Below are 13,745 nucleotides of genomic sequence, written 5' to 3'. Positions count from 1 at the left end.
CCCTATCGAAACATCATCTATTCAACTATTTTAATGTCAAACTTTAAATCAAATGCCCCCTTATTAAAGGGGAAGTAGAACCGACAAATTAACAAATGAAACTTTGAAAAACTAAGGTCAAATTAAAATTTGGTTGCCAGGGGTGATGATCCACTCTAGTCTCTCCGGCGTACCAATGGACACCGAGTGCTCCATCTCCACGGACATCTCCTGGCGCCATCATCTATTCAACTATTTTAATTGTGCATTTAAACAAATGTCCCCTGCAAGGCGGGGGGTCACACTCCAAAATACAGTTTATCCCAGTGCCCCTTATTTTCTGTTTTTGTTTTGAGGGCACCAATACACAAATTATACAAGTGCCCCCTGGCTAAAAGCAGGGGTGTGGGGCGGGCACTAAAACAGGTAAATTAAACAAATTAAACTTTAGATAATAAAATCAAATTAAAATTTGGTTGCCGGGGTGATGATGCACTCCAGTCCCTCCGGTGCCCACCTCTCACGGAAGGCTGCGAGCGTACCGGTGAATACCGCATGCTCCATCTCCAGGGACACCCTAGCACCATCATCTATTCAACACTTTACTCAAGCAAGCTGTTAACACTTACTTGACTGAAATGCTGGCATTACATTCCTCCAGGATGCCATTCACAATTAGCACAGCATAACGAGCATCAGTTAGAGTAAATGTGCTTTGAGTTGTGAGTTGAGTCAGTTTGTCGTTCTGTTTTATGCAATCAGACCATGGTGTTTCTAAATGAAAAGACAGTGAAAGTGATTAGGGACCTTTAGCAGATGTTTTGAAACAAGTATAAGTATTTTGAGTGTGAAGGAATAATTTAAAGGGCAAGACCTGCACCAACAGCATCTCTGGGAGGAATTTAACCTCCAAGGGTGGGTGGGTTGAAATGAATATAGAGAAAGTAACAGTAGTCCCATCTGATTAACCCTTTGCTAACAGGATGTCCCAAAATGCTTTGAATGCTAATTATTTAAATTTTTGTTATTGTTATGGAGGCAAATGTGGTAGCCAACAAGGTCTAGCTTCAGTTCATAGCATCTGCGTGTTCACCTAAGCAAAGTGACTTCTGCACTGAGCACAAATATAAAGTATCCACAGAGAGCCCAAAACAGACCAGAGTCCTTTAAAGAAAATCTCACCATATGTGAGAATGATCAAATATCTGCCTGTCCTGGAGTTGGCCACAATCCTTCATCAGATCTAAAATTACAATGCTGCTGCCATTGTACCATTACCCTGTATTTAGCTTTATTCTTTCACACAGATAAAATGGGGTCCTAGTGTTACCTTTCTCTAATGCTCCACCCAAGCAGAGAGACTCCGAATTTTAATATCTTCAGTCTTGTAACTTGATCCAAGTCTTATTGTCTAACTTTCCTAATATTTATTTTTTGATTATTCTAATCATTGTAGCCATTATTTATTTTGATAACTTGCTGTGGTCTCAGCCTAATGAAAGGCACATTGGGAGAAACAGAAACAATTCAAGTCTGGGAGAATGAGAGCGTTGGGCTCCGACAGTAAATCACTTGTGGTACTGACAGAAGACAGGGACATTAGGCCCTGAGCTCTGGTCTTGCCATGTGGCGAAAGCCAGGACTAAGATTCTTTATCTGTTGCTTTTTGGGGTCAATACTTCAATTAAACGGCTTCACAACAAAACTAATTACATGTTCATAAAGATTAAATATTAGTCTGGTTAGAATAGTCAAATTGAACTCTAGCTGGACAGGAACCAATATTCCTTTAACACTGTGAGTACTTTTTCCTAAGGAATATAATCTCAAGGTTAAAGAAACACATATTTCAGAATCTGTGTTTAGAGCCATCGATTCCTTTCACTACACAGGCCAGTAAATGAATTGTTCAGTGATATTTAATTTTTTTTTTCAGAATTAAGGTTTTGCTTTCAGTGGTTTTTGCAGCTTAAATAACATAGCCCAGGCTTTCCATGTCCTCCTCCGATTGACTGGGGGACATCTCCAAGGAGTGGCACTCTGCCCTCCATGAAGCTGTTCCCCTGACCACAGCCTCTGACCTCTGACCTCAGCATCATTAGCATACTGGAGGTATCCCTGCCTCCACCGAGAAATCCTGCGGAAAAGACACCATAGTTTTGATATGGCAGTCTTCGGGAGTCTGCACAACATTAAAATACCTCTGTGCTGCTTACAAAATGATTGATTTTTAACCCCTTCCTCCAACCGTGAACTTTGAATGCCTGGGCCGAACTGGCAGTCCTTGTATCCTTGAAATGGCAGGAAACATGGTGCAGGCTACAATTCTCTCATTTGTGTAGTCTTTATATATTGCCATCCATGCCATCAATATATGTGCAGGAATATTCTGGGCTGAGTGGACCAACCCCTCTGGGAAATGGTTGGGTGGGTGTTGGGGAGAGGGTGCACAGAGGTGGGACAGGGAACAGCACATCGCTGCACACATTTTGTCCCCACCTGCCGTGGATCCACCAAAACATTGGCAGGGGGAGAGGCACAGAAAGTCTGGGCCTATATGTCGGTTTTATTCTTCATCTATTAGAAATCTTAAGTTTTTTCAAATGTAAGAGAGATTCACAATGTGTAATTTTTTCTACTTACCACATGCTCCTTCAGATCCAGTAAATTCTAAATAAGATGCATTTTCAATGTGAACAGGACTGAAGTGTGATCCATTTATATAAATAATATCATTCAGCAACGGTGAATTATTGCTTGAAGTGCTTCCGGTAAGAATGAAATTTTGACAACATTTCCAGTTAGTGGACATGGCAGTTGAATACGACTTAACGACATCACCACGAGTTATGAACAGTTTGCCAACGTGTCCTTTCCAAGTGATGCAGACATCTGACAAACCATCGGGTGTAGTTGTTGCAATATCTTCCGTACAGATTGGTGGGCCATTCTCAATGAGACGAGCTTTTATTCGTAAGCCTGCTTGGTTTATGGACACATTCAATGAACAGGGGCCGGGGCCAGGCTCAATATGGTGATGAGACTTATTAATGCTGTGGTGTAGGTACCCACAAAATGTAAATTCAGCTCCAAATACCACTGCAAATATAATCACACGATAAACATTAATCAACCTCAGGAAAAGACATTGAGAGCTTCCTCGGGGGTTCTCCCAATCAATCACTGTGACTTTAGGCAAAGATCGACAAAATCCCAGATAAATTGCATGACCAGGATGTCCACCATAATTATGGCAGCCAATCAGGAGATGCCTGGCAACAGCAAGTACCTTGTTGTGTTTCAGCTATTTATGGTATTTCAGTTACAGGGAAAATCCATTTTGTGATCAATTTAACTTGCAAATACCATTCTAACGTAACATAAGGTTATATATAAATTTAAATATATATATTTTATTAATATCAAAATTGTTCCAAGAATAGCGGTACAAATCATTTAACGCACAACAGATAATTTAGAGGATCGAAAGTAATATTAAAATCACTGTATACTATCTAACAATTTTCATTTAAAACTACATTCAACTAGATATCGTCCTTGGGTCAGTGGTAGCACTCTCACCTTTTGAGTCGGAAAGTTGTTGGTTCAAGCACCATTCCAGAGACCTGACCACATAAAGTAAGCTGACATTTCATTGCAGTACTGCGGGAGAGCAGCATTCTCTGAGGTGCTGCATTTCAGAGAGACATTAAGCCTAATCCTCATCTCGCCTGGATAGTGTGGCGGTCCCAATCTGCGGGAGAACACCAGCGGCAGGTCGGGGCCATAAAAGGCGAGCGACGAGCGGCCCCTGGACAGCGTGGTGGCATACCACTCCAGGGAGCAACGTGAGTTGGTGCAAGAGGGCGACAGCAGTGAAGAGGGATACTGGATTGGATGTCACCAAGGTCCAGGTCGGTGATTGGAGTGTGGGCAGGTACAGAGGGCGCAGCGAGGTTGGGACGAAGGAGCGGCAAGAGATCATGGAGCGACGTGATCGGGGCCCAGGAGAGGTGTGAGTTTGGGGCCCAGCATAGGCGAGGGCCCTGGAGCAGCACGGGCCTGCCCACACTGCGATATATGTATGCACTCGATCCGTGCAGCAGAGCTGGTCTCCAGTCGTCTTGGTTAATCCTTGCCACAGGACCAAAACCTAGCTCTGTCAAGCCCGTGTGGTGGTTGGTGTGGAACAGCCACCACACGTTAAAAAAAATCCACGCACAGGCATCTTCCGCCCTTCAACATATAGTTCGGGACCTGGAATATCAGATCCTTCTTTGAAACACCTGTGAACTCATCCCTTTTTGATGTGGAAGCAAGTCATCCTCGTTACGAGGGTCCGCCGAAGAAGAAAAGTCCTCGCCTGCCGTCTCAGGTGGGCGCAAACCATAAATGGCATTATTTGAAGACGAGCAGGGCAGTTCTCCCCACTGTCCTGGTTAACATTTATCCCTCAACCAACCTCACTAAAACTAGGTTACCTGGTCATTTTTGTTGGCTGTAAAGTATTTTGGGACATCCTGAGAACGTAAAAGGTGCCATATAAACTGAAGTTCTTTCTTTCCTTTAGGTTCAGTAACAATGAATACGTTTCAGGCTCTAAGGGGGAATCTTATGAAACTGTCCTCCTGATGTGGAACATGTGCCCCCTCAGTTTTCAGTCTGTCAGAAGTGTGTGTGCAAATTCCAAACCTGCTCCCAGTAGGTGCAGCTGCAAATCCTTTAAAGCCATATCCAACACCCAATTACAATGATTTTATGACATTCAGGATATGAAAGATGCTAGAAATACTACATACTGTGAAAACTATAAACATCCAGTTGAATTAAAATCTCAATTATTTACAGATTCTGCATCATCATCATAGACAATCCCTCGGAATCGAGGAAGACTTGCTTCCATTCCTGAAGTGAATTCTTTGGTGGCTGAACAGTCCAATATGAGAGCCACAGACTCTGTCACAGGTGGGACAGACATTCGTTGAGGGAAGGGGTGGGTGGGACTGGTTTGCCGCATGCTCCTTCCGCTGCCTACGCATGATCTCTTCACGCTCTCAGCGTTGAGACTTGAAGAGCTCAACGGCCTCCCGGATGCACTTTCTCCACCTAAGGCGGTCTTCGGCCAGGTACTCCCAGGTGTCAGTGGTGATGTCGCACTTTATCAGGGTGGCTATGAGGGAGTCCTTATAATGTTTCCGCTGCCCACCTTTGGCTCGTTTGCCATGAGGGAGCTCCGCATACAGCATTTGCTGAGGGAGTCTCGTGTCTAGCATGCAAACTATGTGGCCTGCCCAGCGAAGCTGATTGAGTGTGGTCAGTGCTTCAATGCTGGGGATGTTAGCTGGTCGAGGACACTGATGTTGGTGCCTGTCCTCCCAGGGGATTGAACAGATTGTGCACATAAGGACCAATTCACCTATCCCAGCTGAAATGGCACCAGGGCCAATATGCTCCCACAAGTCTTTGCACCATTGAAGTGCCCAGCTGACATTACCACATTGTGCGAGGTCACCTCTTCAATATAATTATAATACGTTCCCTATGGACTGTGGAGGAGCTAACTGGAGGTCAGGTTTCAGCATTCATCACAACTCTTGTGAACAGTCATCTATTGAGATCAAGCTCTTCAGACAATTCGAGATTAGTGCAATTCTACCTTTAAATTTGGATTTGAGGGCAGCAGTGGTGTGAACTGTCAATAAATTTAAGATTTTGGGAACCAGGAGCCAATGCAGGTCAGTGGGAACAGGGGTGTTGGGGAAAAGCAGGACTTGCCCTGGATGGGATACCAGTGGCAGGATTTTGGATGAGCTGAAGTCTATAAAGGGTGCAGGATGGGAGGCAGACCAGGAGAGATTTCTAGTGATCAAGTCTGAAGTTTCAGCAGCAGATGACCTGAGGTAGAAGCAGAGGTGGGCGATGTTGCTGAGGTAGAAGTTGGCAGTCTTTGTGATGGTGAGGATATGGGTTCAGAATCTCGGCTCAAACAGCACAGCAAAGTTCTTAGCAATCTGCTTCAGCTTCAGACAGTGGGTAATGAGAGGCTGGAGCCAGTGACGAGGGCAAGAAGCTAGTGACAGGGGCCGAAGTCAGGGTCTTTGATCTTCCCAACATTTAAATGGAAGAATTTGTTACTCATCCGAGACAGGATGCTGGACAAGCGATCTGGCAAAGCAAAGGCAGTGGAGGGGTCAGGAGGGCAAAGCAGCATTGTTACTTTAATATGTTAGTTTGATGAAATGAGCTGGATTGAAACTTTGCCCTCAAAGACAAAAGAGTGTTTAAAAAGTGTGCAATGCTTCCTCCTCCTGCCTTGTCTGTTCACTTTCTCAGTCTGAGCCTGTCAGAAAGAAGAAACTCAGGGGCCTAAATTGGATAATGCCTGAAAACAGGCACGAGGATCGGGTTGCACAATTTACCGGCACCCATTGAAAGTCGCGCAGGCAGCACGCAAAATCCATGCTGCTGCTCATTACCATGATTACAGCTCTGAGCACAGCGTTAAACGCACTGCTGGTTGGCTCAGAGCTCAACAGGGGGCCCAATATTGCATGGAGTAGGCTCTCTATTTAATGGTGGTTTGCAGAGTGAAAGGCTGTCTGCACATCTTAAAGGGGAAGTGCTTTGTTACAGGAATACCTCATTGTGACTGGAGCTGGAGTAATATCTCAGCAGAGGAGAGAAAGGTCACCTCGGTTCTCTAACACAGCTCTGAAGGCCTTGGTGCAGGAGGTCTACTGGAGGAGACAGGTCCTTTACCCACAGGCGGGGCAGGAGGCCTTCCAGACACACTGCGAAGGAGTGGAAGGAGATTGCAGAAACCGTTAATGCTAACAGTGTTGCCCCCAGGCTGTCTATCCAGTGCCGAAAGAAGTTTAATGACCTCAAGGTCAATGAATGCATCTCCAAATGCCCTATCCCACTAACTGCACCACTAGCCTCACACACTGCTCAGTGTACGACACCCCCATCACTCACCTACCAACAATATCTAGCAATCACCACTCATAGCTCACAATCATAGCTTCACCTCACCCTCACTGGAGTTTCAAAGAATGAGAGGTGATCTTATTGAAATATATAAGATTCTGAGGGGGCTTGACAGGGTAGATGCTGAGAGGATGTTTCCCCTCGTCGGGGAATCTAGAATTAGGGGGCATAGTGTAGTGTCCTTACACACTACTATAAATTCATACGAGGCACATTCTGCAGACAAGGTCACTCTGTGACCTGAACCTTTATTCACAGGACCAAGAAGTGATGACCCTGCATGGGACCTCCCTTTATACACCTGGATGACCAGGTGAGGAGTGTCTCCCACAAGTTCACCCCCTGTGGTCAAGGTGTGCATTTCTTCGGTGTATACAGTATGCAGTGTTGTTACATGATGGTTACAGTTACATGAAGGTTATATACATGACACATAGTTTCAGAATAAGGGGCTGCCCATTTAAAATGGAGATGAGGATAAATTTCTTCTCTCAGAGGGTCTTAAATCTTTGGAATTCTCTACCCTAGAGAGCTATGGAGGGTGAGTCGTTGAATACATTCAAGGCGGAAAGAGACAGATTTTTGAATTACACGGGACTCAAGGGTTATAGGGAGCAAGCAGGGAAGCGGAGTTGAGGCCAAGATCAGATCAGCCGTGATCTTATTGAATGGCGAAGCAGGCTCGAGGGGCCAAATGGCCTATTCCTGCTCCTATTTCTTATGTTCTCACACACTTACCCAACCACTGCTGCAAGTCTTACACCCACATTGCACACAATGCCAGCTATTGAACCATGACCGGCACATCATCCAAACACATTGCACCACGCTCACTGACACACTTCCCTTTATCTTTCAGGCCGAGGTGGCTCACAACCGGTGCGAGCTTGAACAAACAGGCTGGGGGGCAAGCACGGCTGCAGAACCTGACTCAGCTGGAGGAGACCCTGCTGGAGATCATTGGAGGGTGCGTCACTGAGGCCTGGCAATCGGTGAGGCTACAAGCATTGATGATGATGGTATGCTCATACCTGATCCTTCTTCTCACATCACACTTCCCCCTCATCCATAGAAACATAGAAACATAGAAAATAGGTGCAGGAGTAGGCCATTCGGCCCTTCTAGCCTGCACCGCCATTCAATGAGTTCATGGCTGAACATGCAACTTCAGTACCCCATTCCTGCTTTCTCGCCATACCCCTTGATCCCCCTAGTAGTAAGGACTTCATCTAACTCCTTTTTGAATATATTTAGTGAATTGGCCTCAACAACTTTCTGTGGTCGAGGATTCCACAGGTTCACCACTCTCTGGGTGAAGAAGTTTCTCCTCATCTCGGTCAAAATGGCTTACCCCTTATCCTTAGACTGGTTCTGGACTTCCCCAACATTGGGAACATTCTTCCTGTATCTAACCTGTCTAAACCCATCAGAATTTTAAACGTTTCGATGAGGACCCCCCTCATTCTTCTGAACTCCAGTGAATACAAGCCCAGTTTTTCTTGATCAGTCAGTCCGGCCATCCCGGGAATCAGTCTGGTGAACCTTCGCTGCACTCCCTCAATAGCAAGAATGTTCTTCCTCAAGTTATGAGACCAAAACTGCACACAATACTCCAGGTGTGGCCTCACCAAGGCCCTGTACAACTGTAGCAACACCTCCCTGCCCCTGTACTCAAATCCCCTCGCTATGAAGGCCAACATGCCATTTATTTGCTTTCTTAACCGCCTGCTGTACCTGCATGCCAACCTTCAATGACTGATGTACCATGACACCCAGGTCTCGTTGCACCTCCCCTTTTCCTAATCTGGCACCATTCAGATAATAGTCTGTCTCTCTGTTTTTACCACCAAAGTGGATAACCTCACATTTATCCACATTATACTTCATCTGCCATGCATTTGCCCACTCACCTAACCTATCCAAGTCACTCTGCAGCCTCATAGCATCCTCCTCGCAGCTCACACTGCCACCCAACTTAGTGTCATCCGCAAATTTGGAGATACTACATTTAATCCCCTCGTCTAAATCATTAATGTACAGTGTAAACAGCTGGGGCCCCAGCACAGAACCTTGCGGTACCCCACTAGTCACTGCCTGCCATTCTGAAAAGTACCCATTTACTCCTACTCTTTGCTTCCTGTCTGACAACCAGTTCTCAATCCATGTCAGCACACTACCCCCAATCCCATGTGCTTTAACTTTGCACATTAATCTCTTGTGTGGGACCTTGTCAAAAGCCTTCTGCAAGTCCAAATATACCACATCAACTGGTTCTCCCTTGTCCACTCGACTGGAAACATCCTCAAAAAATTCCAGAAGATTTGTCAAGCATGATTTCCCTTTCACAAATCCATGCTGACTTGGACCTATCATGTCACCTCTTTCCAAATGCACTGCTATGACATCCTTAATAATTGATTCCATCATGTTACCCACTACTGAGGTCAGGCTGACCGGTCTATAATTCCGTTTTCTCTCTCCCTCCTTTTTTAAATAGTGGGGTTACATTGGCTACCCTCCACTCGATAGGAACTGATCCAGAGTCAATGGAATGTTGGAAAATGACTGTCAATGCATCTGCTATTTCCAAGGCCACCTCCTTAAGGACTCTGGGATGCAGTCCATCAGGCGCTGGGGATTTATCAGCCTTCAATCCCATCAATTTCCCCAACACAATTTCCCTCAGTTCCTCCTCCTTACTAGACCCTCTGATACCTCTTATATCCTGAAGGTTGTTTGTGTCCTCCTTAATGAATACTGAACCAAAGTACTTGTTCAATTGGTCTGTCATTTCTTTGTTTCCCGTTATGACTTCCCCTGATTCTGACTGCAGGGGACCTACGTTTGTCTCTACTAACCTTTTTCTCTTTACATATCTATAGAAACTTTTGCAATCCGTCTTAATGTTCCCTGCAAGCTTCTTCTCGTACTCCATTGTCCCTGCCCTAATCAAACCCTTTGTCCTCCTCTGCTGAGTTCTAAATTTTGTTCCAATCCCCGGGTTCGCTGCTATTTCTGGCCAATTTGTATGCCACTTCCTTGGCTTTAATACTATCCCTGATTTCCCTTGATAGCCACGGTTGAGCCACCTTCCCTTTTTTATTTTTACGCCAGACAGGAATGTACAATTGTTGTAATTCATCCATGCGGTCTCTAAATGTCTGCCATTGCCCATCCACAGTCAACCCCTTAAGTATCATTTGCCAATCTATCCTAGCCAATTCACGCCTCATACCTTCAAAGTTACCCTTCTTTAAGTTCTGGACCATGGTCTCTGAATTAACTGTTTCATTCTCCATCCTAATGCAGTATTCCACCATATTATGGTAACTCTTCCCCAAGGGGCCTCGCACAACGAGATTGCTAATTAATCCTCTCTCATTACACAACACCCAGTCTAAGATGGCCTCCCCCCTAGTTGGTTCCTCAACATATTGGTCTAGAAAACCATCCCTTATGCACTCCAGGAAATCCTCCTCCACCGTATTGCTTCCAGTTTGGTTAGCCCAATCTATGTGCATATTAAAGTCACCCATTATAACTGCTGCACCTTTATTGCATGCACCCCTAATTTCCTGTTTGATGCCCTCCCCAACATCACTACTACTGTTTGGAGGTCTGTACACAACTCCCACTAACGTTTTTTGCCCTTTGGTGTTGTGCAGTTCTACCCATATAGATTCCACATCATCCAAGCTAATGTCCTTCCTAACTATTGCATTAATCTCCTCTTTAACCAGCAATGCTACCCCACCTCCATTTCCTTTTATTCTATCCTTCCTGAATGTTGAATAACCCTGGATGTTGAGTTCCCAGCCCTGATCATCCTGGAGCCACGTCGCTGTAATCCCAATCATATCATATTTGTTAACATCTATTTGCACAGTTAATTCATCCACCTTATTACGGATACTCCTTCCATTAAGACACAAAGCATTCAGGCTTGTTTTTTTAACACCCTTTGTCCTTTTAGAATTTTGCTGTACAGTGGCCCTTTTTGTTCTTTGCCTTGGGTTTCTCTGTCCTCCACTCTTGCTTTTCTTCCTTCGATCTTTTGCTTCTGCCCCCATTCTACTTCCCTCTGTCTCCCGGCATAGGTTCCCATTCCCCTGCCATATTAGTTTAACCCCTCCCCAACAACATGAGCAAACACTCCCCCAGGACATTGGTTCCGGTCCTGCCCAGGTGCAGACCGTCCGGTTTGTACTGGTCCCACCTCCCCCAGAACCGGTTCCAATATCCCAGGAATTTGAATCCCTCCCTTCTGCACCACTCCTCAAGCCACATATTCATCTGAGCTATCTTACTATTACTACTCTGATTAGCACGTGGCACTGGCAGCAATCCTGAGATTATTACCTTTGAGGTCCTACTTTTTAATTTAGCTCCTAGCTCCCTAAATTCGTCTTGTAGAACATCATCCCATTTTTTTACCTATATCGTTGGTACTTATGTGCACCATGACAACTGGCTGTTTACCCTGCCCCTTCAAAATGTTCAACCTAGTGAACCTTCTCTGAACTTCCTCCAAAGCAAGTATATCCTTTCTTAAATATGGAAACCAAAACTGCATGCAGTATTCCAGGTGTGGCCTCACCAATACCCTGTACAGCTGTAACAAGACTTCCCTGCTTTTATACTCCATCCCCTATGCAATAAAGGCCAAGATTCCACTGGCTTTCCTGATCACTTGCTGAACCTGCATACCACCCCCCTGAGTTTCATGCCCAAGTACCCCCAGGTTCCGCTGTACAGCAGCACTTTGCAATCTTTCTCCATTTAAATAATAACTTGCTCTTTGATTTTTTTCTGCCTAAGTGCATGACCTCACCCTTTCCAACATTATACTCCATATGCCACATTCTTGCCCACTCACTTGGCTTGTCTATGTCCTCCTGCAGCTTCTTTATGGCCTCCTAACGCATTGCCCTTCCTCCCATCTTTATATCATCGGCAAACTTAGCTTCGTTACACTCAGTCCCCTCTTCCAAGTCGTTAATATAGATTGTAAATAGTTGGGGTCCCAGCCCTGATCCCTGCGGCACCCCACTCATTACTAATTGCCAACCAGAGAATGAACCATTTATCCCAACTCTCTGATTTCTGTTTGTCAGCCAATCTTCTATCCATGCTAATATATTACCCCCAACCCCGTGAACTTTTATCTTGTGCAGTAATCTTTTGTGTGGCACCTTGTCAAATGCCTTCTGGAAGTCCAAATACACCACATCCACTGGTTCCCCTTTATCCACCCTGTTCGTTATATCCTTAAAGAATTCCAGCAGATCTGTCAAACATGACTTCCCCTTCATAAATCCATGCTGATTTGCCTGATCAAATTTTGCTTTTCCAAATGTCCTGTTACTGCTTCTTTAATAATGGACTCCAACATTTTCCCAAACACAGATGTTAGGCTAACTGGTCTATAGTTTCCTGCTTTTTGTCTGCCTCCTTTTTTGAATCGGGGCATTACATTTGCAGTTTTCCAAGCTGCTGGGACCTCCACAGAATCCAGGGAATTTTGGTAAATTACAACCAATGCATCCACAATCCCTGATGCTAATTCTCTTAAGATTCTAGAATGCAAGTCATTAGATTGTGTTACCAACCACTCCCCTCACCACAACCAGATCATTGTGCCTTTCTCCTTTCAGATACCCAAGAAGTGCCAGCAGCCCAGCCTGAGCAGCAAGAAGTAGAGGATAGCGAAGAGGCATCACTCAATCGGACACTCTCAGGCACCAGCTTAGAAAATAGCACTGTGTGAACTAGAGGATTGTATTGAGGTGGGATCTACACGTGGTGAGTCACCAGGCATGAGTGGGCTGCAGTCAGGCCAAGGGGCAAGGATAGCGCAGGTGTCAGCTCCGCAGAGGGCGAGGTCACACACGAGTTCTGCTGGCAGGATTCAGACGAGGAATTTGATGGGGCATGTTGTGTATGGAGAAAGAGTCAGACTGAACACTATGAGCTCAAAGTAAAGTGTGACCTTAGTCTTTTATTGCAGGTCTCCAGAGAGCCTTTCCAACCTGTGAGGCCTCCTAAAATACCTGTGCTCCCAAGGGATTATGGGATGCCTTGAGACTCCAGGGGATGTGCAGAGTAAATTCAAGTTTACTTATACACTCCCCCCTGCCCCCCTCCACCACCCCCAAAGTCAATAGTGTAACTATTTACAATGTGAGTCGATCTGGGGCCCTTCTTGCCTGGTTGATCGTCTTGATGTGAAAGCTGTTATTGTTGAATCATTTGTTAGGCCCTCACTGGGCTGCTATGCAGTTGGCCTTGCTGAGCTGCCTGGTGTGTTGGGTCCTGCTGGGCTGCTGTGGATGATGGGTTCTGCTTCGTGGTCTACCGTGGTGCCGATTGCCACTGGTGTATGTTGGGGGATCAAAAAAGGTGGGGTCCAAGGTAGGTTGCTCAGGATAGTCCGTGAATCTGAGTTTGATTTGGTCCAAGTGTTTCCGGTGAATGAATCCATTTGAAAGTTTGACCCAAAACACCCTGCGCCCCTCTTTGGCCACGACAGTGGCGGGAAGCCACTTGGGACCTTGTCCATAATTCAATACAAACACAGGATCATTGATTTCAATCTCGTGTGACACATTTGCGTTATCATGGTATGTACTTTGTTGAAGCCGCCTGCTCTCTACCTGTTCATGTAGATCAGGGTGAACTAACGAGAGCCTTGTCTTAAGTACTCTTTTCATGAGTAGTTCAGCAAGTGGATCCCAGTGAGCAAATGGGGTCTTGTGCAGTAGCTAAGCAGGACTCAG

General features: G+C 45.4%; 1 protein-coding gene across 1 annotated transcript in view; it reads right to left on the bottom strand.

Moving 5' to 3' along the window:
* Positions 1-13,745, bottom strand: part of LOC139278173 (uncharacterized) — a 64,432-nt gene that overhangs the window by 32,341 nt on the left and 18,346 nt on the right. The window contains exons 3-4 of the mRNA XM_070896827.1: positions 2,623-3,078; positions 609-753 (exon numbers count right to left, since the gene is read on the bottom strand). Coding sequence (XP_070752928.1) covers positions 609-753; positions 2,623-3,078 — 601 coding nt within the window. The remainder of the gene's footprint in view (positions 1-608; positions 754-2,622; positions 3,079-13,745) is intronic.

Source organism: Pristiophorus japonicus, chromosome 13, assembly GCF_044704955.1.
Source record: "Pristiophorus japonicus isolate sPriJap1 chromosome 13, sPriJap1.hap1, whole genome shotgun sequence".
Classification (NCBI taxonomy): Eukaryota; Metazoa; Chordata; class Chondrichthyes; family Pristiophoridae; genus Pristiophorus; species Pristiophorus japonicus.
Note: the sequence above shows the minus strand (reverse complement) of the source record. Positions and strands in the feature narration are given on the sequence as shown.